The following is a 24,244-nucleotide window of genomic DNA, read 5'->3' as shown; positions in this document are numbered from 1 at the left end:
ATTAAATTATACTGTCTGTCATTGGTACACTTCCAGAATTGTTCAGTGTGTGAAATGTGGAAAGAGAATAAGGTCAATAAACATACTGATTGTGTATCTTCAGCTTTGTGTGGGAGAACACAGAAGATGGTGATCTGCAAGCAGACAAGACAAAAATACTGGCTCTTAGTAAAAGTCATGAACTGTTTGTCTATGAATTGACTATAGAAGATGGAAAATACAACCCGATTTCCCTGCACAGTTGTAAGGAAGATACACTTAAACAGCTTGTTGAAGCTAAAAACATTAGTGAGTAAATTTCAATGTGTATTCCATATTTTAAATTATTATGGGTTTAATTCTGCTTCACCTGGTGAAACAAATCGAGGCAGTGGGATTGAACACTAGGGAAGCATCAAATACTTTTACACTGATTTAAAGTGATCAGTAGCACTGTTAATGAACTTGAAAAATAATAGTGACATTTCTGTGTTCGAACATGATATTGTGAGAGGGAATTAAACTGTTGTAGGGTAAGGTGTTTGGATGATACAAAGTTAAAAATAAACTTTAATAAAACATATTCATGCAACCCTGCTATCTCAGACTATCCCTTTAATATTGGAGCTGATGGGAAGACAACATGGTAGGGCTCCTCACTAATCCTGCAAGGACTAATTATGTGTTTAACCTTATGTTCTATAATTAGCAAATGTAGCGTACGTAGAATGCACAGTCTGTGCAGCACCCAGACCTTTGATGTTCTACATGTTCTTAAACAGTCTCCATTGCTAAAGTATTTTTATTTCAAAAGATTGTAGCTTTTATTTTCAGTGCTGACTGAAATACTATTTTGTGATGATTTTTTTGTGTTCTTCATAGTATTGTCCACTTAAAAAGCCTGCACTGTTTTAGGCAACTGTTCTGAAATCGGTGCTCCTGACATAGGAAGTGAGATTTAAAACAAAACAAGCCCCCCCCCTCCCCCAATCCCAACTTTTATTAAGATGATAGCAGAGGCAATGAATTTGAGCTGTAATTTTCTTGAGATATCTTTACACATCAAAAGTACCAGATTGCTATAATCCTAAAATATCTTTAAATTTACAGGTCTGTCTTCAATTTTCTCTTTGAGGATACTGTCCTTTGGAAACAACAAATGCATACTTCTGCTCAATAAGTTTGTTGTTGTGCATCTTACCTTTCCTGGAAATGATTCGCCCTTAGAGACCTGTGACTGCTTTACCCTTGATTTGCCTCCGCAAGTTTTGGAAAGAATAATGGATACACACTTCTGCAGGGGGATCCTGTTTCTGTTAGATAGTTCTGGCTGGATTTGTATCCTTTGCAGTAGAGGCAAGCTCTCAGTGTAAATGATCTGGAAGAACAAAGTCATTTTCTGTCAGGGTTAACCAGAAATGTCTTGAAAGACATCAAGTGTCTGTTCTGGAGATGCTTTCAATAAAGGGGTTGTGTAGCAAAATGCTAATTAATGTAGAAAAAAATGCCATAGTTGTGTATCAAATGCAGATTCTCAACATGCCACTGGAAATCTGTTTCACACAGAAGTAATGGTTTTCACTGGTTTTGATATATGGGTCCGTGTATAACAGGCTTAAGTCTACTGTCACTAGTCTTTCTTAATTAGATCCTTTAGAAATTATCTACAGCTGTGCAGGGAATCACAGCTTGGAAACCAGATAGCTGTCTTCTGTGGTGTGATGAACAGGAGCTCAGACCTGGCAGACTGTTCCGCAAGGGGCTCAACTTTAGCCTACTCTTTGTCAATTTTTTCTGACACATATGTAAAAAAATGCAATTAAGTCAGGTTACTTTTTCCTCTTAATTATATAACTGCCAATATATATTTGTCCCAGTTTGCTTCTAAGTATACATTACCTCTTCTGAGATGGCACAAGCTGCGTGTTGGTACAGCACCTAGCACAGTTCACCCTTGATCCTAGCCGAGCTTAGAATGCTCTTGTAAAATAATTCTAAATGTTTTGTTGTGCAGAGATTGGCTTGGACCACAAAATTAACAGGAAGTCACCATCTTTCCCTTGTGTGTAATTTCTTGGTGTTTGGACAGTCTGAGGCCTGGTGTTTTCTTTGATGCTGTTTAAAGACATATTTGACACTTTTGATGGTGCGAATCTGGCAAACGTCAGCATGGCGCTCTGCCAGGGAGAGGTGCAGGACGGGGACAGGAGTCCAGCTATCACATCGCCACTCACGGCGGTGAAGGTGTCGCATGACCTCAGTGTTGCTGTGATCATCAGTTCTTCCAACTATGCCATCGCTGTGGATCTGAACATGTACTTCAGGTATGTTTGCAGCAGAATTAAAAAAAAACAACCTTCCTTTGGAGTACAACTAACATTAAAAAGTGCCTAATCTTGGTCCTATAATACTTTAGATGCTGTCAGCTTTTTATTTGGAGTTCTGGCTCTGTGGTAGAGCGGAAATTTCATATTTGTTTAAAGATCATTCATTATTATTTGCTCCAGTTGATGCTCTGTCACGTTAACAAATAGAAAAAGTTTGTATTGAACTTCTTTTTTTTTTTTTTTCCTAGGAAGACGTGCTGCCAATTAGTGCCAGTGGTGGTAGCACCTTTTAGAAATACTGTAGGGTATAGGATTGTTAAATATTCTGATACAATCTTATTGATTTTGCTTGATAAATTAGGACTGGGTTGTAATTAGAGGTGTTGTTCACCACAAAGGAAATAGCGTTGGGTTTTGGTGACTTACCTGGATACGTTTTTGTGAATGCTGTTAATCTGGGAGAAAGCTGCTTCCCTGATGGCTCCTGGAGGAGTTAAACATGGAGGAAAAAAGTCTTAAATCATCTGAGGGAGGTGAAATTTAATATTTATTTCTTTACAGACAGTTCCCCGGGCATTTGCTCTGTAAGCGAGATTCTGAAAATCTTCCGGTGAAGCCTCCTGAAGGACTCGATGAGGATGACCTTGCTAGTTCTGACTATAGCATGGAGCTTTTGTCACTGCCTTTCCGCACAGACAGGTACATAATGCAAACACTTTCTAAAACAGGCTGGGTTTTGTCTCCTTTAGATCATTGATTAATAAACTGCTGTTTGGATTTTTTAAATTGTAGTTGTGGCAGGTAAAATCAGCTCATTCTGCTTTAAATCTTTTGATTATTAGGATGATGTTAGGAAATGGGCTGAGACAACTTTACATGTCATTGAACAGCTTCCAAATAGTAATTAGTGTTTAGGGTGTTACCTTTAGTTTGAAGCAGTACTGACAGATTTTTGTGTTCAAGTACTGTACAGTTTGTTGTGTGTTTCGTGCAGATGAGTGCATTTAGATTTCAAAATATTTTGTGTTCATGTAAAACATTTTAATTGTGTTGTGACCCTTAGTATTAGAGGTATTAATACTAAGGTGTTAATACTAATAAAATATGCTAATTATAACTTGATGTAAATGTAATAAATAATTCTGGAATTCATTTCATTCTACCTTTTTTTAAATTGATGGGGGCATTTTCTGTAAGGAAAAGAAGATTTCCTACTAAAAATGCTCAGCTTCATGGACATTGTCAGCTAGTGCAGCTGTGATCATTCAACTTGGCTACAAACAGTATTAAATAGAAATAAACAGGCCATGTTAAGGTTAAAATGCAAGATGCTGGGTGGAATCTGTAAGCTTAAAATGCATATTATTTAATTGAGGAAACCTAAAAAATTTATTTATCTGCATTGTTCTTGGAGTAATACCTGGTATTACAGGTAACTTCTTTCTTCACCCAGGTCCTGGAAGGCACACTTATCCTCGCTGTGTGATAGAGTAAGGAGAAGACGACCAGGTTCTCCAGATTTGGTGAATGACTTGAATTTACCTTGGTATCAGTTTTTCACTCATCTTGAAAATCATGATCCTGAAATCTATGAAAATTCTGAGAAGATGGTGGCTTTTGTTCCACGGGCTGTTACGTGGGTCCCTTCCAAACCGTCACAAAGCGATGGTACAAACCTCAGCAATGCAGGACAGCAATGGAAACAAATCCCCTTAGAAGCACCACAGGAAGTGGTGAAACTGGAGTGTAAACTGGTGACTGGTGTTAAAGCCCTGTTTGTGGTACTAACAAATGACAAAGGATTGACTCTTGCTCTCTGGGATTTTGAGTCGCAAGATGTGACATATTACCACTTTGGCAAAAACAGTGTTTATGTGGATTGCAGTGAAGAGGTGCCATTGTGTCTACTTTTGACAGGTGAGGGGGGGTTTATATAATTGTTCTGATGTAGCTTTCTGAAAAAACTTTTTTTTGGTAGTGTTCTTTCCTGTCTGCCTGGCTGCTGTTGGCTCGTTTCTAATGCATTCTTGCTGAGGTGAAATTCAAACGGAGCCAGTGCAGCTTTACGTCGTTATTTTGGATGAGAGACAGCGGATGGAAATGTTGCTGTGTTGCAACTTCCTTATATATTTTTAATTATGGTTTTATTCTTTTGTTTAGAGCACGGTCTCTCCTTAGTTCTGTTTGGTTTAACTCAAGAAGAGTTTTTGAATAGATTGATGATTTATGGCAGCGCTGGAGTTGTAGATTCTGTTTGTCATCTCAATGGATGGGAACGATGTTCAATTCCGATACACGCGCTAGAGGTAAAGGAATCTGTTTCATGTCTTACAGATAACAAAAATACTTCTTTAAAGTAATTACTGCAGTTTAGCAATGTTAATGGTGTTCTTAGACACAAGTAAGAATGTGGCTCAGTAACCTAGGGGCAAAAAGTAGTGGTTTAGGTATTAAATAACCAATAGGAAATCCAGATAACCCAGGTGAGTAACCCAAAAGAAGAAATACAGCAACAAAGTTAACACACATTTTAAAAAACAAATAAATAAATTTTAAACTAAGCAGTGCTCAAAGCTCCCTCTTAATTGGACCCAAAAGCATTCTTGCCAATTCCCACTGCAGTTTTTGTCCTCTTGCAAAATGTCAAATATCAAAATAAATCCTTGGAACTAGATTTTTGTTTTTATCATCCCACTCTTGTAAAGCCAAGAGGAGACACTAAAACTACCAAATGTTGCTTGGTATCCCTTAACAATAGGTGATAAAATATTTTTAATGTACCAGATCACAAAACAAATCTCCTTGTGTCTCTGCAGTTTTCCAGTGCTCTAGTTCTACTTTTAGATGGCAGAGATCCTTGTTTAAAAAAAAAAATACTGTTCCGGAAGTGTGGGACTCTGTAACAGTCTGTCCATTCGGTACACTCAGTCTGTGTTTTCTGTTGTGTTTGGAAGGAGGGAGCTTCGATGAAGACATTTAGTAGGGTTCTTTTGGTTTTATTTGAAGGGTGTGGTGGAAAGTGAATTGATGGGAGGGAGGGTCACAGCAATTTTCAGTTGCTGTAAGCTTATTCAAAATCCTGATTCTCACAGTACTTATGTTATATCCCAAATCAAACTCTAATAAATTGCTGAATTAACATCTGAAGATACAGGGCAGGGTTTCTGCAAAGCCTGTTAAAGGAGCATGGCAGGTACTGAACAGGTCACCTTGTTTTTTCAGGCTACAGGTGTTACAGACATAGATTAAATTTCTTCTTTTTTTCTGCATGTGTACTTTGTACTTTTTTCTTTTTTTTCTGCATGTGTACTTTGTTACTGAGTATGAAGTAAAAATATTCGCAGTAAGCATACAATATCTATTTTTAGAATACATGCATAATTGTTCTACTGCATGTCTGTCTAGGCAGGCTTGGAAAATCGTCAGCTAGACACAGTAGACTTATTTTTAAAAAGCAAAGAAAGTCTTTTCAATCTGTCTGCACCCTGCTCTGGACCTGAAGAGTCTACTGATAGTGCATCCCAGTCTTACCTGAAAAGTAAGTAAAATACTTTCAGCTATGTGGAGGTTTAAATTTAATTGCCTTTCTGTTGAGGGCTTTGTGCTTGTAAAAACAGATTGAATTGCCTGTGGTCTTGTATGTTTGGATGATGCTATATTGCATCTTCTCTACTTCTGGAAAGTAAGAGAGAAATGATGCATGATGTGTGGGGTTTTTTGTTGTGTTCTGATATTGGCATACCTATTTTAAGCATTTTGATGTGAAGGCAAAGCATGTTATGTATATTGCTTGACACATTTTAGAAGATTTTTGTAGCATACTTTATAACTTTTAATGTAAACTTTAAATTTATGTGATCAGTCATTTGGTAGAATGCAGACAGTTTAACTTTTACTGTAAATATTGCAGATTTGGAAGAGCTGAGGCCAGCTTTAAACTTGCTTTGCTCAGCAATCAAAGAAAATGATATGGAGCCTCACAGTAAACACTTTTCTGAGCAACTGCTAAACCTGACGTTGACTTTTCTTAGCAAGCAACTTGAAGAGATTTTTGTACACACAGAGGGTAAGATTACTCATTTTGAATTGTAGGTAGTAAAGTAATGTGTCGTTGTTTAGGTAAGTAACAACTAATTCTTTTAATTAAAAGCCTATAATTAACAAAAAAAGTGCTAGAGTTAACTGAATGAAAGATGTTATTTAAGGGGAAACATGAGAAATTAATCTGAATACAGTATCTGTGTTAGCTCAGACAGCTATGGTCAGGCTGTCAGATCAGACGGGATCCTGTCGACAGGATCATTCTGGGATGCATAGGAATGGCAGAATGGGACTTGCAGGCTATTGCCGGACACTTGGTGGTTGTGCAGTAAAGTGGCTTGAGTTGAGCCCTCAGCTGCTTGTTCTTTTCTCAGTGCTGCCACTTGAAATATTCCGGCACAAATATTTGTGTGGTTGTGAAATGGAATAGACTAGTTTAAGAAACTGATACAGCTGAAAAAATAACCTGCCAGATTATTTTTCATCTGGAGCACTTCCCAGTCCGATCTACTGTGTGGTGACACAGTCACCATCCCAGTATAACACGAGGGGTGGCACAGAAGCAAAAAGCGGTGTCTGATGGGGGCTGCAGACTGGGTGTGGGAGTGCGTGACTGTGTACGCTGGCAAAGGTCCTGGAATATTGCCCTTTGAACTACAGCCTAAAAGGTACAAGAATAGAGTAAGAGCTGGAATACTAGTGAAGTATTAAAATGACAGAATTCCAGAGGACAATTTTGTTTTGCTAGAGAAAACTGTGGAGAGTGGGGTGACGTGTCCCAACGTTCAGTGTGCTGTCCTGCCGCGTGGGTCTGAATTGCTCTCGGTGGTGGTTTTTAGTCTGTGGACCAACAGGCCATGCACGTTCTGATGGTAAAAGGTGCAGACCATTAACTGTTATTCTTAATCATTTTATTCCACATGATTTTTAGTAGTCTTTGTTTCTTACTACATGAATATTATGTTTAAAGGCCCCTGCATTTTAAATGCAACTTACCTGACTAATGATTGGTTGGATTAATAAAAAATTTCAGTTCTCATTTACTTGTCCATGAAGGGGAAAGCACATCAGTGAGGACAGGGGAACCTCTGTGGAGCACTGGTAGGATTGTGACTACATCCTGACAGTTTGCTGGCAGTGGTGGACAGTATCAGTACCTGTACACGTCAAAGTGCAATACAGAGCTGATGTTCTGTTTATTAGGAGAATTCATTCAACATTGAAATTCAACGCTGAAGATGCTGTATTGTTAATTTGTGTTTAACTGATACCTTGTATTCTCTTGACAGAACCTGATGAATTCCTGCAGAAGAGTGCAGATATTTTAACTGATTACATTATTAAACTTAGAAAATTTCTGAGAAGATATCCTCGACCACAAATAAACACGGTACACACAGATAGTGATCTTGATGAAGACCTACCTTCATTAGAAGAAAGCCACATGTGGGAAAAACTGACACCAGAGGTAAAAATGAGTAATCCATTTTGTTCTATTCCTATGAAATATATTTAAGGAAATTATTAATATGCAAATGTCTTTATTGGGGGAAGAAATCAATATAAGGGTTATAAAGATAGTAACACTGAAGATTACTGAGATCAGTTTGTTTCATTTTTTCCCCCCTTCTAGGAAGTCATTGCTGAGGCCATCTTAAGCAACAAAATGCCAGAGGCCCAGGCTTTCTTCCGAATGCATCAGCATCCTGCTCAAAGTCTTCAAGAGTTTATCCAAACAGGTTTGAATCTGGTCTATGACCGTCTTCTGAAGGACAATACCAGAGAGGCCTCAGAACTTCTACGAAATATGGTGAGAGGTGTTCAGTAAACATGCTGATAGTTCTTAGCACTTCTTTATGACTAACGCAATAAATGAATGGTAGGAGTATGGGGAGCATTTAGGTGTCTTGACAGATGTGTCGATTCTACCACATACATGTATTACGGTGAAAATGAACTTGTTTTAAAGAGCTGCTTTGATTCAGAATGCTGAGGGAGCCTCGTTATGAATGTGTATTGGCTGATGTCATGATCAGCAGAGTGTAATGATGATTCTGGCAAGTCGGTTATTAAAGGGTGCAGATATTATATGGAGACATCACACAGATCCCTGGGTTATTATGACATCTGTAGTAGCTGGTGAAGTGAATATGACGAGCACGCTTGTAAAAGGTTGTGTGCTTTGGGAAGAAAGCAGGTGCATTTGTTCTATCAATGTACAGCTGCATTTGTACTGTTTGCATACAATGAGTATCTTCTTTTCTGTTAGGGCTTTGATGTGAAGGAGGAATTGCATAAGATATGTTTCTACACAGTTGATAAACATGTACGAGATTTGTTGGTAAGTGTAGAAAAGGCTTTTTTTGTCTAGCTGATCCTCTTAGGTCTGAAGTCTGATGTGTATTTACGCTGAGAGAAAGCATTGTATTGCACAGACCCTCAGAATGGGACCAAGCAGGCTTTGTCCCTGCATCCTTGCAATGCAGTTGCTGAAACATGTCATTGACATGCCAATGTTCTTTTGTATTTGCAGTTAAAGTAAAAACGGGTTAAAATGTCATCTCTTAGTGCTGGCTCTGGTCTAGTTCTCATCTGCTTGCACACAGTGTGAACTCCTGGCCCTCTTGTAATTTAAGTGTATTGACCTCAATGTTTCCACCGTTTTTTCCTACAGTTGGTTAACTCTTTACACTTGCAGGATCATTTACAACTTTAATATATTATGAGTAGATAAAAAAAATGTAATTGGAGGTAATACTTTAATTTGAATTAAAGGTGAAAGTTTTACAAGAAGAAAATTATTTTTCTGAAAAAGAGAAGAAAATGATAGACTTTGTGCATCAGGTTGAAAGCTTTTACTCGGAATCCTTCCAAGAAAATAAAGAGATTCAATCTCTTTCCAGGTAATGTGGGTTATCAGTTTTAATTATTAATTCATAACGTTAATAGGATTTAAACTATGCTAGCTTCTACATTCCATATGATTTACTGCGCTAACAGTCTCCTGTAATTTCATTAACTTCACACTGGTCTTTGATTGCAGAAATAAGAGACAGTGTGGGAACTGATTACTGTTCTCATTAATGTAACAATTGCTGTCGTGTTCTTTCCAGACTGTCATGATGTACTATTGTCGGTGTAACAGAGGTCTTCTGTTCATGTCATCATCACCATAAATGAAGTACTTTTAATAACAAATGGTCTTACTACATTTATTAATCAGATGAAATATATTCAGGTGGAATGTTTGCTCTGGTTTTGATCTATGATATTCATAATATAGCAAACTTAAGTAACCTAGAAAAATCATTTTACAGTTAACTAATTGTGAAAATGTTACAATACTTATTATTTGCTATGTCAGTTTTGGAAAAATGAGGTAATTCTTTGCTCATTGCTCTCCTATGCACTCTCAAGCTTTTAGCTGAAGTAAGTCCCTCTACCACTTCCAGAACTCTCTTCAAAATGGACTAGCAAAATTTGTTGACCCTTTCATCATCTTCTATTTGTTAAATTGTGGACTATTTTTTTAAAAGAGTACTAGAAAACCTCCTAATGCAGTCCTTCATTGCAGCTTCAAGACCTGGAGAAAGGAACAAGACTCTTCCAGCAATACAGCTGTTCTAGACTCACTGCTGGGTTGTGATAGACGTCGGGTTCACAATAGGAGAGTCAGAGTGATGTTTAACTGGGCTAGGTGGTGGGATGAGCTTACTCAGGAAATGATGCTTCTCCCCAGAAAACCACGCCAAGGCAAGTATTCCAGTGCTAAGGGCTTACAAGAAATTGTGAATTAAAAGTCTGTCTCTGACGTAGTATGTTGCAGTTGTGTAGGAGTGGCACTGATATAACTGAACTATGTCCCTTACGTTTTGTCAGTGAAAATGGGTAAACTATGTGTTTTCATCCTGTTGTTCTGACCGGGATCTGTGTTTTTCCTGTAGAGAAAAATTTGGAACTAGCTGAAAGACACTTGTCTAGTGCATGGCCACTTGGTGTAGGTGTCGTGATCTGCTACATTCTGTAACACTTATTACACTGTAGTATTACATTTAGCTTTTCCAACATAAAACTCTTAACAAGCTGTAGCAGTATGCTTAATCTCAGCATCATATTGCAACCATTCATTCAAAATATGTACATGTAGAAAGAAATGTCGCTATTTCCCAAAGCAGTGTTTGTTTGTGCTGGTTTCATCAGTTTGCCTTTTTGAAACACAGAACTCAAGACGTGTAATCCTGAGGTTCTTTGGATGCACTTGACAGCCCGGCATGATTGGCTTAATATTTGTTCATGGATTGAAGAATGTGAGCCCAACCAGACTTTGTATGGACAAGCTAACTGGCCCCCTCTCACTCCAGACATCATTGACCGGAACATGTTATGTAGTAGCTATATGAGAAATGATATATTAAACAAGCTGGCTAGGTATGTGCCCTTAATGCATTATGCTACTTTCTATCTTACATGAAGCTAAAATCAGATAGTTATACATGTACATGTTAATAAAATCTTTGATACATATTAATCTTTATATTGTATTTAGTGCCCTTTTTTGAAGCAGCACAAATCCATTAATAAATTTAATTTTAGTCTTGTACTTGCACTTTCTGTTATCTGAAAACAGTAAGAAACATGAGAGCAATAGAAATCTTCTGTCAGCCCTTCGATCTTTCATAGTGATATTTCTGATGCCCTTTTTAATGCAAGGGAGAAAATTCTAAACACATAGCATTTCCCTCCTCACGCCTCGTTCTCTGCAGAGAACTGTAGTAACTACGATATTGTTTGAGCACTATCAGACATCTTTTGGCATGTTGTGTTTGGCTCAGTCGTGAAGAAATCCCCTAGAAGGAAAGGTCTGCTTTATCATTTTGAACTGAAAACACCCTTCAGAACTTGTTAAAAAGATAACTGTCTAATCAGTGCCTATGCTTTTTATCTTTTCTGATAGAAATGGAATTTTTGTCTGTTCTGAGTTGGAAGATTTTGAACTTCTGCTCCAAAGAGTGTCTCACCTTGGGGGAGTACTGCAAAATCCTCACCCTGTTCCGAAATACAGTGCTGCAGGCGGTTTGGACTTCCATGCTCGTTTTGTCCTTCACTGTTTAGAACATAATTTGCAGTATCTGTTATACACTTACTTAGACTATTACAGGTATGAATGCTTTTCACCCCTCAAATCTCATGCAGATTTAAATGATGAAACACTATTTTAATAGCTGGCAGTGAGAGTTTTCCTCGACCCTTCCTGTTTGGTGAGGAAGACTACCTGGGTCACAGCAGTGTCATTTAATGAAAAACCGTGGGGCAGTGTGTTAGGTTTCATGTTGTATTGTAAAGCTTTATTCAGGTTGTCTTGTCAATATTTGCGTGCCAGTCATCAAAGGAAACAATTATAGTTGTAATTAGTATAATGTTATAAGCGATACAGTCTTAAATGAGCCAAGACAACTGGTTCTTCAGAATCTCTCTCACTTGAGCACAAGTATGAGTTCATGCTTGATACATTCACGAATAAAGAAATTGCCGGTTTCCATCTAAATTATGATTAGTTGGAACTTGAAGGAGAAAGCAACATTAAGTATTGGAACTATATGAATACTTTCCACTTAATGAATACTTTGCAATTAAAATTTCTTAGCTGTAACTCCAGTCTAACAGTGTAATTATTAATGAGGTAAAAGTGACCAGAAAAAAAGCCAACAAATCTTTGATTGTTTGTATAATCAATTTTAGTTTGCATAAAATATTTAGTCTATGCAGAGTAATATTTATGAGTCAAGACCCTTCTTTGCAAAGTGTTTGGGGTTGTCAGGGCTGGAAACTATTACTTTGATTTACGAAACAAGCAAGCACAGAAACATAATCTTAAAGAAGGGACTGTCAGAGATGCCCTGTCAGCTAAAGCTGTACATCTTGTAGAGAGGGGTGATGTGATTTGACTCCTTCATGAGAATGGATGAAATAAGTCCCTGTAACACCAAGTCAGATGCTTTTAATTTTTAGTGCGGTGTTATACTGGGGCAGGGGATGGTTACAAATACTGTATTTTCACTGTGCTGCTACTCATCTTATTTCCAGTTTAACTCCTTCAAATTGCCCTATTTTGGATAACAAGGAGTTGCATGAAGCACATCCCTGGTTTGAATTCCTTGTGCAGTGTCGCGGGGTCGCCAGCAATCCACGAGGTAGGAGCCTGGCCTGGCCTTGCTCGGGAGTTACTGCCACCTTCATGCTGCTCACTGGGTATTTGGCGTAGCTGGGTTTAATTCTCTGCTCTGCTGCAAACTTTTTTTTGACCCTGGCAGATCATTTACCTGTGCATCAGCTCCTCATCTCTAAAATGTAGATTATATTTCCTACTTAAACTGTACATAAAGATTTGGAGGCTGTAGATACATGAGAATTATTCTGTATATGACCATCATTACCTCCAATTTGATTGTATTCTCAACAGTTTCAACAGAAGGAGAATTCATAAGAAAATGCATATACTATTAAAATCAAAGTTTCCTCTAGTGCTTCTGGTGCATTTTGATTTCTCTGCCCCTTGGACTATGTGTTTGCTTTTTGTTGTTATTGTCATTGAAAATCAGAGGAATTTGTGCCTTTAACTCCACTTTTTAAAAAACATTTCATAGAGTCACGGGTTAACAAATTATAAAAATAAGATGGCTGTTTCAGAAAGTGTGATCAGTAGAGGATAAAGAATTAAACCAATGCAATGCTGAATTGTGGGACTCAATCCAAATCAGTCTGTGTAGGTAAAACTGTGGTATGAAATTGGGGAAATCTTGGTAAAATTTGGAACAGCCTATCTGTATTTGTAAGTAAATTGAGAAAAGTCACTATTAACAACAAAAGATAGGAAATTCAGCATTTTTCATAGTCATAGAAGTGTTTTAATGGAAGATGTAATGATTTAATATTGGTTTTGCATGAAATTAAATCTCACTTTTTTAATTTTAAGATCCAAAGATGATTTTCCAGGCTAGTCTAGCAAATGCTCAGATCTTGATTCCTAGTAATCAAGCCAGTGTGAGCAGCATGCTGCTGGAAGGACGTACACTGCTAGCGCTCGCTACCACAATGTACGCACCTGGAGGTATTGATCAGGTACTGTGTGCACCACGTTACTGCTCTCACATGGTGTTGAAAACTCAAAGGATTACGTTAATAAATATGCCATCATATAGTTTCTTCTCATACAAAAACCTGTTTTCAGTGTTCTGTGTTTCAGTGTTAGCTGACCAGATAAAGTGAGTAGAGCAGTTTGAAGTTCCATGGTTTAGAAAAGACACAGTGGCTGTGAGTTGGAGTATTTAACTCCTTTGTAACAGTTACAGCCAGGAGTGTTTGTAGGCACTTGTGTTCCTCAAATAATTTTAGTTTGGAAAATATTTTCAAAAAAACCTTTTAAAATAGTGTGCCTGTATTTGTTAGGCAACTACCTCCTTTTGCAGTCATTTGTAGTTTTTAAGGAAATGAAGTAATGGATAACTGGACTGCTTTTCTGCTTGGAGTTTTTTTGGTATGTGCAGATTTTTAAAAAGACTTCAGCTGACTCGTTACATTGTGTTACTAGTTGCATTGTGCTGTAGAGATCAAAAAGCACATCATAAGCAATTACACTTTTAAAAGAAAAGTGCTCGGTGTACCACATGTTGGAATAGAATTTATGAATGCAGATATCTTTTGATACATAGCACAGTAACCTAAAACATCAGGTAGTGTTGAAGATATGTGTAATATAACTTAAAAGGAATTTACAGGAAAAAAACAGACTTTCTGAGTTGTCACCATATGTCCGATTCCCATGAGGTAGTTTGGCGCATTCAGAGATTGTTTTATTATTATCTCAATGCAGTTTCTTCTTCCTAATGAAATCATTTTGCTTCCTTGCAATGTAGGTTCTTCAGAATGAAGATATGGAAAAACCTCTAAAGAAAGTTGATCCACAGCTCTTAAAAATGGCACTGACTCCTTACCCCAAAATCAAAGCCAGTCTCTTTCCCCCGTGTACTTCTCATGGAATTTTGCCACCTGACATCTCTCTTTACCATCTTGTTCAGGTACACAAAATGCTTCTCGGCAGTGCTTTTAGGCAGAACAAAAGTCAACTAAGAGAAGCTTGTTTTCAGCTAAAGCCTGGAGGGTGGGCACCATATGTCGTTGCCTTGGAATCCTTAGTTTGCAGCTAAAGCTCACAGCTTCATTCTGAACGGTTTTTTAAAATGGTATCTAAATCCTGTGAGTCTGGCTTCCCCCCTGCCTCCCCCAGACGTGTAAAGACATCTGCAGTGTTTAACTTCTGCAGTCCTGGAATGTCAGAGAAGTGGCATTCTTGCAGTGTTCAGTGGGCAGGTTGTTTAGTATTATAAAAATTAAAATGTTTTTAATTGTCTAAAGGAAACTGAAATTTGGAATTAAAAGATAGTGTCTCATGGAATGTCAAGACACATTTCTGGGCAAATGCCTTTTCGGATCTGTGGTATGAGATAAACTGAAAGTTGGAAGAAATGCTACGAATTACTCATTATTAGGAAAGTGTTAACTTTGCTAAGATGACAGTTTAGCAAAATACTTGATTGTGTTTTTTCCCTATTTCCTTAGACCAAAGTCTAAGCCTTTCCCTGCACTTGTCTGCATTCTGATCCCACCGAGTAGGTGAATATGTACCTTTGAGAGAGAGCTGCACAAGATCCATCACTGCTTGATAGCAGCACAGGCCACTCCTGATTGTCTGCTGCTGTAGCTCCCTAAAATATTCTGTAGTCTGGTCTGATGTAAAAATCTGCAGCTATCTCAATATTTTTTTTTTTTTCAGTCATTAGTGCCCTTTGATCCCACTAAATTATTTGGCTGGCAGTCAACAAATACTCTTGCTGTATCAGGTATGTTATTTTTCATGTTTTATAGGCTTTTCTAGCCTGAGTACCTAGGATAAAGTACCTTCCAGTGGAATGATTTGGCAGATAAAGGCCGTATATTGAAAAGGCCATTTCTTTTACAAAAAAAATAGTGTAATTTCCTAAAATTTGGTTTTGCAATTAAATCCTAGATAGGTTTCCTTTTTTCATTAAGCTCTTCATAGACAGATTTTTTCCTAAATATATTATGGGATAGAAAAGCAGTATTTTTTAAAAGCAAATTGAGGGCCTAAGAAGTGATCTAGAGTTCAGATTTTACCATGAGAGTTGGAATTTCAGTGGGGTTTGGGTATGCTGAGATTTGAATTAGAACAAGAGGAGAGGTATTGATTGTAATCTCATGTTTTGTAGCTGAAAGCCATTTTCTATGTTTAATTCAGCTGTTTATCAGCTCATAATGATGATATTCTTTCTAGATGCATCAAGTGACTTTCCTCATTTTTCGTCTCCTGACCTGGTGAACAAATATGCTATAATGGAACGACTGGATTTTTTGTACTATTTGCACCGTGGACGTCCATCATTTGCTTTTGGTACATTTTTGGTCCAGCAGTTAGTAAAGAGCAAATCCCCCAAACAGTTGTAAGTCTTCTTAAAACTGACAGTCAGATAGTTCTTTTGAAGTTATAATCTAGCTCATGGAGTAACATGAATCCTTCCCACTAGCAAACAAGTGGTGTGCATTGCATCACTTGAAATTGTCGGTGTCCTGGGAATTTATTCAGTCTAGCATCGAGTAGGGTAGAAATCAGGTGTCACCTAAAAGGTGGTGAGCTTTATTTTGAATTATCTAAATAAAATCTGCACAATGAAAGCAAGGAATGAAAAATATTCCAGTCATACCAGCCACGGGTAGGCTTTTCTTCTGGGGACCTGAGCCTCTAGATCACTTTGTAGAAAAGAAGATGCCCTTTTTCTTTGACATTTCCTAAGGGTGACACTTCTTTAGTTAAATTAATAAGACAAATAATGTACTAGAGATTGAAGGAATTAAATTTTCTGGCTGAAGCTTCAAAATCATGTGTTCAAAAGGATACAGTCAAATTAAACATCTTGCTTCAATATATTAAATTTACTATTAGGTATATTAGTAGGCGTTACCTCAGAACAAATCATTTTGTTTCTAGAATGTCTTGTTTGTGTATTAGTCACTATGTGTTTCTTTTCATCATTTCTATACAGATCAGTTTCTCTTGTGTAAACAGCTAAGATTTGGGCAAAAAAGAAAACATGCATTAATGCACTAAAACTGCTGACAAGTGTTTTTTATTAATTATATCATCAAATGCATTGGCTTTAGTTTTTGTTAGTTTATTAAGTTACGACCTCTTTGCTTATCATGTGCGAGGCTTTATTCTCCTCCCTGCATTTTTTTATAAATAGGAAACTTCTGGTTTGTAAATATCTTTCATGCTAATAAAGTCTGAGTTTAGTAAACCTTGTAGGTATTTATGTGGGGAATACTCATGTTTGAAAATTGGTTTAAAATCCTGTGTGTTAACTGCTGTTCCTTTTGTTTCAGGATTCAGCAGGTGGGAAATGAAGCCTATGTTTTAGCTCTTTCTTTCTTCACTCTGCCTTCAGTAGGAGCAGCCTGTGTGTGTTTTCTAGAATTGCTCGGTCTCGACAGCCTCAAACTCAGGGTTGATATTAAAGTCGCGAACATAATTTTCAGTTACAGAACTAGGAATGAAGAATCTCAGCACAATCAAATAAGAGAGTCTTTGGGTAAGGGTGTCTTTTGTTTTAAAATAATGTACTATGTATTTCTTGGGAAGAGAAGCAGAGAGGGATTGAAAGGTGGTGCCTAACTTCTCAGGAATGCAGAAAAAACATCCTGTCCTTTGAAGAGCTAAGAATTTTGCTCTCATTTTGTTCCTGCTTCATACTAATTCTGAAGGTGCATTTTGAACCTTGTGTACCAAGCAAGGCAGGAAGACTGTAATATGACATGCAGCCAGAATTGCAGGAGTATCCAAGAGACACTGTCAAAGAGCTGCCTAAGGCTCAGTGTCATATTTAGTAAGGTTCAACCTGATGTTGTAATAAGATAACTAGAGGATTAAACAAAGGGACATTACCAAATCTCTTTTCTCTGTTGTACTTTAAAACTATCTTACAGGTGCAGTGAGATCAGATGTTCAAAGCTGTAAGGAAATTAAATTTATTCTAGGAATAACTTCAGAAAGTTGAATTTCTAGCTATAGGTCCACAGGTGTCTTTTTGTCTCAACTAGGAGACTACTGGCATTTATTTATATTTTCCTGATCATTCCAGAAACATGTATGTTACTTAAAACTATAGGTAGAGCTTATTTGAAAAAAAAAAAAGGTTATGTGATTTGAAAGTTGAAGTTTCAAAAATCTTGTAGCCACTTTGGTGCCAGACATGTAGTTACTGAAACATTTACATTAATAGGATTTGTTCTGCTTGTTGATTGTAGTACTTTTGAAAATATTGCTCTAATCCCAAATAGCATCTCAGAAATAGTAATACCTTCTTTTAAACAGTTGAAAAATTAACAAAATTGGCTGATGGTGAAAAAGCAGCAGCAGCAGAAGTGCTTATCTCCTTAGAAGAAGCCTTTTGGGATGCAGTGGAGCGTCAGGGAATAAAGAAGTGAGTAATACATGATTTAAGGGATTATGCTGGCAGATTGAGATTGAGCACTGAATTTTGCCATTTGTACATTCAGATAATATTAAAGAGATCTGTGTGTGTTTTATTGCAGTAAACTGAACAACAAGATTTGAATTTAGAATATAGTCCTGGTATTTCAAATAGTAGAAATAACAGGTGTCTGTTGGCAAGAATAAGGAGGTGCAGTCTGCATGTCAGACTCGGTGCCCCACAGGGCTCTTGCAGCACGCTTAGGAGTGAAGATTGTTGACTTCTTTTCAAAGCCTGCATTGTCAATACAGTACAATACCTGCCTTGGGGGGTGGGAACATCCACAGGGAAGGTGTGGAAGCTCCCACAGTGGAATGTGACCTGAGCTGTAGGGAAGTTGATGAAGTACTGGTGTTGGCATTTGCAGGCAATGGATCTCAGGCCACATGAGGAGTTTATACATTGTTAGCATCTGGTATAAATACCAGTTTATTACAGCTGAAGCTCTTTAAATCCCACGCAGGACATCTAGTGACTCTAGAAGGCAGTGGTCTTTGGTAATGCAGTTCTGTAAACTCCATAATATCGGACTGAGTACATCTTACCTGAAGGAGTGTGCCAAATCCAACGACTGGCTGCAGTTCATCATCCAAACCCAGCTGTACAGCTACCAGCCGGATGAGGTGAGCTGTCTGTGTGTGGTTTTAAGTGAAGATAGAGTTTGTCAAGAATGTTCTTTTGTCTGTGGTGTTCAAAAAAAGGAAGGAAAAAAATTGATTCGAACAAGAGAATATCACATGTGGGGACAACATAAAATGGAAGCCTCATCTGTTTCCAGGGAGTTAGAAGCTGTCTCAGGATGCTCAATATCCTCTGATTATGACAGCTCTTTTCTTACAGCTGAATTTCCCAACTTTTCTACTTTTCTGTCTCTCTTGCTATGTGGAAAGCTAACCAGGACAAAGGAAACTGACTCCAGAGGGAGCTGACTGTTCAGCAGATATAATAATATGCTTCTAAGAGCATGAAAGCTAACTATGAAAGGAGAAGATTAGGAAAAATTTCCCTGTTGGAAAAATCTTATGTGATGTTATTTATCAGTAGTGGAGAAAAACATTTTCAGAGAGGAGTGATTTGAGTGTCTCTTTGAAGTGAATTGCACACAAAAGTGTTTGCCAAGAAGGGACTTAATTTTCATTTTAGATTTAGTCGAAGTTATGAAATACTCATACTGTTTGTAGGTTTTCAATTGGTTTTTAAAGTAATCTAGTTACTGGTTTTTTTACTGGAGAGTTACCATATAGTCAATGTAAGTTTTAATAAAGCCACTCATCTTTCCTTTCAAAACTTGCATTGATTTTTGTGTAAAGATACTTAAGCTTTTGGGAATCTGAATCTTCCATTTTTTGTTTTGAATGTAATTTAAAAATGAATAAAGCATTACCAGTATGTAATAATTAAAAGCAATTTGGGAAAAGTAATGTGAGGATGCAAACTGGAAAATTTCAGGTGAGATGACACTTATTAGGCCTAGGATTTTAACTGGGATCTCTTTGTGGTTGTCTTGAAAAGAAGAAATATGAAATTACACAACAGCCACTTAACTAGACACTTTTCATGATATGCTGTTAGCAGTATGAGAGATAATGCCAAAAATAAGTGTCTCTAAGAGGCATTTTAGCTTCATGTAAAAGGATGAGCTTCAATATTTTATTAGAATCATTCACACCTACAGAACAATTTCCTCTCTAGGTCTCCAAACAATGTTTTAATGTTTTGAAGAATGTTTTATTTGTCTTTTCTGCATATTTAATGCTTCAGTCCTTCCCCCTTGTTCTCTTTGGATCTCACTCTGTATAGATGCTTTCATTCTGTTTTCCTAGGTCATTTCTATCCTTCAAGATTTCACTCCCATTTTACAAGATCACTTGATGCTGGCGCTGGAGAAGTTACCATTTTTGTGTCCCGATGCCAGGAGTCCTGAAAACGGTGCTGCCAGTGCATTTAAGAGCAAATATGCAGATAGTCTCTTCCAAATCCTTCTTCAGTGCCAGGGGAACTCGAACCCTTCACATTACCTTTTGACTGAAGGATTGAGAGAGCACGCTCCCATTCTCAGTGTTTTAGCAGCTTGTTTTCAAGTAAGTATTGACAAAGTTATTTATCTTTTAGACGAGTAAGTAATAAAGTGATCATTGGGCATAATTATGTTAAATGGCGGATACCGAGGTTTTTTTCTCAGTTTTTGTAGTAGTTGTGAATATTATGACATGTTTCACCAAGTGATATATAATGAGGTGATGTTTGTCTCTGGTTATTACAAAAACCATCATTTTTGTCATTTGACAGGATGCAAACATTATTCATTGTCTCTGTGTTTGGATAATTACCACTGGGGATGATACTACCAGAGCTGAAGCAACAAACCACATCCAAAGCTCAGCAGAAAATCACGAATGGGATCTTCATGACCTCTCAGTTATCTGGAAAGTCTTTTTAAGAAAGCAAAAAAGTAAACCACTTCTAAATGGCTTCCAGCTCTTTTTAAAGGTAAGGTAGTGTCTTTTTAGTGGTATACTTGAGTGTATCTCAAATCATCTTCGTGAGGAGGTGCCCTATAGATTCCCCCTCTGTCTTGCTATTTGTGGCCTAGATAACCTGGGTGTAATCCACTGAAAATCCTAGTTAGGTAAGAAGATGTTTGAATGGAAGTTTTTCCAATTATTACACATTTGCAGAGCATATATCAACCTTGCATATAATTTTAATAAATGAGAACTTTATTGTTCTGATACTAAGGAAGATAAATTCTATGTTTAGTGAGGTACTTTTAGAGAGGAATTATAACCTGGTTTTGTGTTTTAAAGGATTCCCCTTTACTGTATATACTGGAGATGTATGAGCTATGTATGAACTGTAAAAAATACAGTGAAGCCAAAACCAAACTGGACAAGTTTCAGGAAAGTCTCATAAAAGTAAGCAAATTCATTTTCTCTAAATGTCATTGCCTAGGTCTTCCCTTATTAGAATGTGACAGGCATCTGATGTCCTGTGTGAAAATAATTAAAAAGGATATGTTTGGAATGATCTAGGAGCCCATTTGTGAAGCCGTAGGTTTCAGCAGATTCTTTTTATTGCTGGCAGTTGATGGAAAAATGGTTTTGACAATTCAAAACCCGCAATGCATTCTTCTAAATCATTTTGTTTTAAGTTGATATGGGCTGATTGAAATACAATGTCGTCCTCCTTGTGTGAGCAGTTTACTATTTGAAGGTTGACACTGACAGGGCCACTGTTGGTAAATTGAATTATTAGTGGTAAGTGTGGAATATTCTCTATTCTGTATTGACCAGGGCAAGTCAATACTGAGCTGATAAGCCAGTGACTTACAGGCAATATCTATTTAAGAAAGACAACTCTTTTGAATACGTTTCAAAGTTTCTGAAAAAGTCTGTGATATTGCTTTAGTTTTGGTAGTTGCGTAGACTTTTCTTTGAAAATGACTCAGTGAACTGAATTACACCCTTTGATTAAAACACTGATTTAGCAGTTGGTTTTAAGAGGACCAAAGTGTTTTCCTGCAGTGTTCCTTCTTTGCCACATACAGATGTTTTCACAAATTATTTCAGTTCTTTCCTTTCCATCACAATTTTCTAGTTCCCCGAATATCTTGGTAACTAACATTCCCTGTCATTAGCTGTTTTCCTTCCTGCAATTCAAGCTAAGACTGGATCAGCTTCCTTTCCCTGTGCGCCACGCACATAGCGGATATGCTTATAAAGTATAGAGCAGTTTGACAGGAGCTATTAATCTAGCAATTTATTTTACCTATCCATTTTTGATCCTTCTTACATCTTTTACCTCTTCTGTGATTATCAGGAGTAATTGGTGCCATAAAATTCACTACTTCCAGATCAAAGTCAAACATACATCAGTAATGGATCAGTGCCCCCTTGGGAGTGGCAGTTCATTGTTTGTTGAAGATGGAGGTAGACCTGGTACACCTTCCCTTGCCAGGGCGATTCCCACCAAAATGCAGACTATATTTGCAAAAAAAACCTGCCCAACACTTAAAAATCTTTATCTACACAGCTTAAAACTGAAGATGAACCAGCAGCTTCAGAATTACCCGTGCCATGGTTGGAATCACAAGCAGTGTTTCTTCTTGAGTTGATGCTGCAGCAGTGTAGAACGGAATATGAATTAGGAAAGCTCTTACAGCTGTTTGCTGCAGCAGAGAATCTGCTACTCGATGGTAAATACAGCTTCCTGTGTTAGATGATATCTAAAGACCCCATACAATGTTTTTGGAGTGACTGAAAACCTTTCCTTTACATGTATTCATACTGTTTTATTTTTGTATGAGAATTTATATAATCAGACTTGGCCCTTATGGTGAATTGCAGTGGTGAAAATGTAACTGTGTGCAAGTCTGTTTGGGAGAATGATTATGTGCAAGTGTTGATGAGGAGTGCACAGATTATCTGCAGAAGTATTTTAGTTATGGATTTAGAGCTTATTTTCAGTCCTGTGAAAGCTTTAGAGTGTAAAATCTGTGCTTCTGTGGCAGGGTTGCAAGCTGAAATAAGTAGCAGAATTTCCTCAGGTTTAAAAACCTTTAAAGCCTTTAGTTGTTTATGCTCTTTTAAAACAGGCCCTTATGTGAAAAAACTCTGTGCACTCAGTGAGACCCTGAAGGATTCCTCCATATCGATTAATCGCTCCATCCTAACGAGTTACAGTATGGAGACATTTCAGAATGAGTGCAGAGCAATTCTGGAGCAGCTACAAGAGAAGGGAATGTTCTCACTGGCTCGGGAGGTCGCAGCACGAGCTGAGCTGCCCATGGACAACGTAGTGACGCAAGAGGTACAGTCTAGTTAAATAATGATATTCACCTCTTAACACTCCTGTTACTGGCAGTATTGAGAATGTTACTTCTCAGCCTTCCCAAAACACAAATTTTTCTTCAAATCACTTTTTATTTTAACTACAAGTACACCAAACAAGTAGCTATAAGCGCTGAGCTGAAAAGGACGGTATAGCTTTCCTTATTTTCTTACTATTTTTACTTGCTGTGCAGTCAGTTTCATTTGGTGAGAAAAATAGATGGATTCATGGCATATTGAGACGCTTAATTTAAATCGAGTTTTTCGGTGTGCTGGCCATCCAGTGTGATTCTTCTTCTTTGGAAAGATAGTTGTTTAAAACCTCTTTGAATTTTGCAGGTTCTAAGAGATCTACATCGTTTAAAAGACATTGGACAGTGGCACCAAAACCAGACAAGAATTGAGTTCTGGAAAAAATGTAATGACAACTTCATGAAAAATTCAATCTCCAGCAAAGCTGCATCCGATTTTTTTTTGGATCAGGCAAACACAGTATTTGAGTCTTCAGCTCGTGAGAAGATAAACAGCATTATGGAGAGACATTTGTTGCTTACCCTAGCTGGCCATTGGCTAGCCAAGGATGACTCAGTGTCACTGCACAAATTAGAAGAGATAGAGAAGCAGATCTGGATTTGTCGCATCACACAACAGATGTTATCCACAGATGAGGGGTTGGGCAAGTCGAGATTTTCCTCCCATGTTTTAGTGAACAGGGATCTTACCTTTGATAACCTGGCTAAGGAGTTTTCTTTTTCAAAGCTACCTGCTCTGAACACACCAAAGTACTTAAAACTAGAGGGTCTTGCATTCAGAGAGTCTCAACAGACCCTGAGTAACGATGAGGAGGAATCACTCAAGTTTCTGATTGGATGCCTTCTTGATGAAGGAAACGTGCACGAAGCCAGCCGTGTCTGTCAGTATTTCCATTTCTACAGCAGAGATGTTTCACTGGTATTGCATTGCAGAGCTCTGGCCTCAGGGGAGACTGATCTGGACAGATTACACATGGATGTTCAGACTCTCCTGGTGGCAAGAGAGAGGACACCTGAGAGCAGTGCGTCTCAGCAGGGCAGAGGCCCAGGCGGTAAGGAGCACTAACCATTTCGGCCACTTGACAAGTAATACCATTGCTGGGCTTCCACTGGATTCTTCCTCTTTTGGTACAGTGTTCATTTCCCCAAATATTTCTGCAGGAAAGAAGGTTTTCGTGACAGTGCGTTATCTCCTTGGTTCATAAATCCTAGTGAAAGGAATTTGAAGCCTTGTAATATATGTTGCTTGTATGTGCTGCAGGCAGGGTGTTTCTGTATACAGTTTCTGTAGTCTCTTAACTGTTCATTTTTTATAGTTAAGAGTTCTGTTCCAGTAAAGTAGCACTGAACTTCACCTACGTTCCTGCTTTTGGGATACACACCCTGGTAAATCTTGAGTGTGTTTCTGGAGCTGAAACAAGGAAATGCTTTAA

The 24,244-nt window shown here is 37.8% G+C and overlaps 1 protein-coding gene across 6 annotated transcripts in view; it reads left to right on the top strand.

Annotated features, from left to right (window-relative positions):
* SPG11 (SPG11 vesicle trafficking associated, spatacsin) overlaps positions 1–24,244 on the top strand; it is a 42,052-nt gene that overhangs the window by 1,204 nt on the left and 16,604 nt on the right. For 4 of the 6 annotated variants that reach the window (XR_012624903.1, XM_074837758.1, XM_074837760.1 and 1 more), the window contains exons 2-30: positions 104–288; positions 1,090–1,317; positions 2,105–2,303; positions 2,868–3,005; positions 3,760–4,223; positions 4,467–4,612; positions 5,712–5,844; positions 6,217–6,372; positions 7,637–7,815; positions 7,981–8,157; positions 8,617–8,688; positions 9,123–9,250; positions 9,922–10,100; positions 10,568–10,775; positions 11,302–11,505; positions 12,432–12,538; positions 13,321–13,466; positions 14,261–14,422; positions 15,178–15,244; positions 15,697–15,862; positions 16,803–17,008; positions 17,791–17,899; positions 18,414–18,573; positions 19,774–20,031; positions 20,240–20,440; positions 20,758–20,865; positions 21,983–22,145; positions 22,545–22,759; positions 23,119–23,863. Coding sequence is in view for 4 of the 6 variants with exons in the window: in XM_074837758.1 (XP_074693859.1) it covers positions 104–288; positions 1,090–1,317; positions 2,105–2,303; positions 2,868–3,005; positions 3,760–4,223; positions 4,467–4,612; positions 5,712–5,844; positions 6,217–6,372; positions 7,637–7,815; positions 7,981–8,157; positions 8,617–8,688; positions 9,123–9,250; positions 9,922–10,100; positions 10,568–10,775; positions 11,302–11,505; positions 12,432–12,538; positions 13,321–13,466; positions 14,261–14,422; positions 15,178–15,244; positions 15,697–15,862; positions 16,803–17,008; positions 17,791–17,899; positions 18,414–18,573; positions 19,774–20,031; positions 20,240–20,440; positions 20,758–20,865; positions 21,983–22,145; positions 22,545–22,759; positions 23,119–23,863 (5,609 nt within the window). In the remaining 2 variants the exon portion in view is untranslated. Of the gene's footprint in view, positions 1–103; positions 289–1,089; positions 1,318–2,104; positions 2,304–2,867; positions 3,006–3,759; positions 4,224–4,466; positions 4,613–5,711; positions 5,845–6,216; positions 6,373–7,636; positions 7,816–7,980; positions 8,158–8,616; positions 8,689–9,122; positions 9,251–9,921; positions 10,101–10,567; positions 10,776–11,301; positions 11,506–12,431; positions 12,539–13,320; positions 13,467–14,260; positions 14,423–15,177; positions 15,245–15,696; positions 15,863–16,802; positions 17,009–17,790; positions 17,900–18,413; positions 18,574–19,773; positions 20,032–20,239; positions 20,441–20,757; positions 20,866–21,982; positions 22,146–22,544; positions 22,760–23,118; positions 23,940–24,244 lie in introns of all 6 variants that reach the window. The other 2 variants (XR_012624904.1, XM_074837759.1) reach the window with 2 other exon arrangements.

The sequence above is a fragment of the Strix aluco genome, chromosome 12 (assembly GCF_031877795.1).
Source record: "Strix aluco isolate bStrAlu1 chromosome 12, bStrAlu1.hap1, whole genome shotgun sequence".
Lineage (NCBI taxonomy): Eukaryota > Metazoa > Chordata > Aves > Strigiformes > Strigidae > Strix > Strix aluco.
This window is presented reverse-complemented; position numbering and strand designations above follow the sequence as displayed.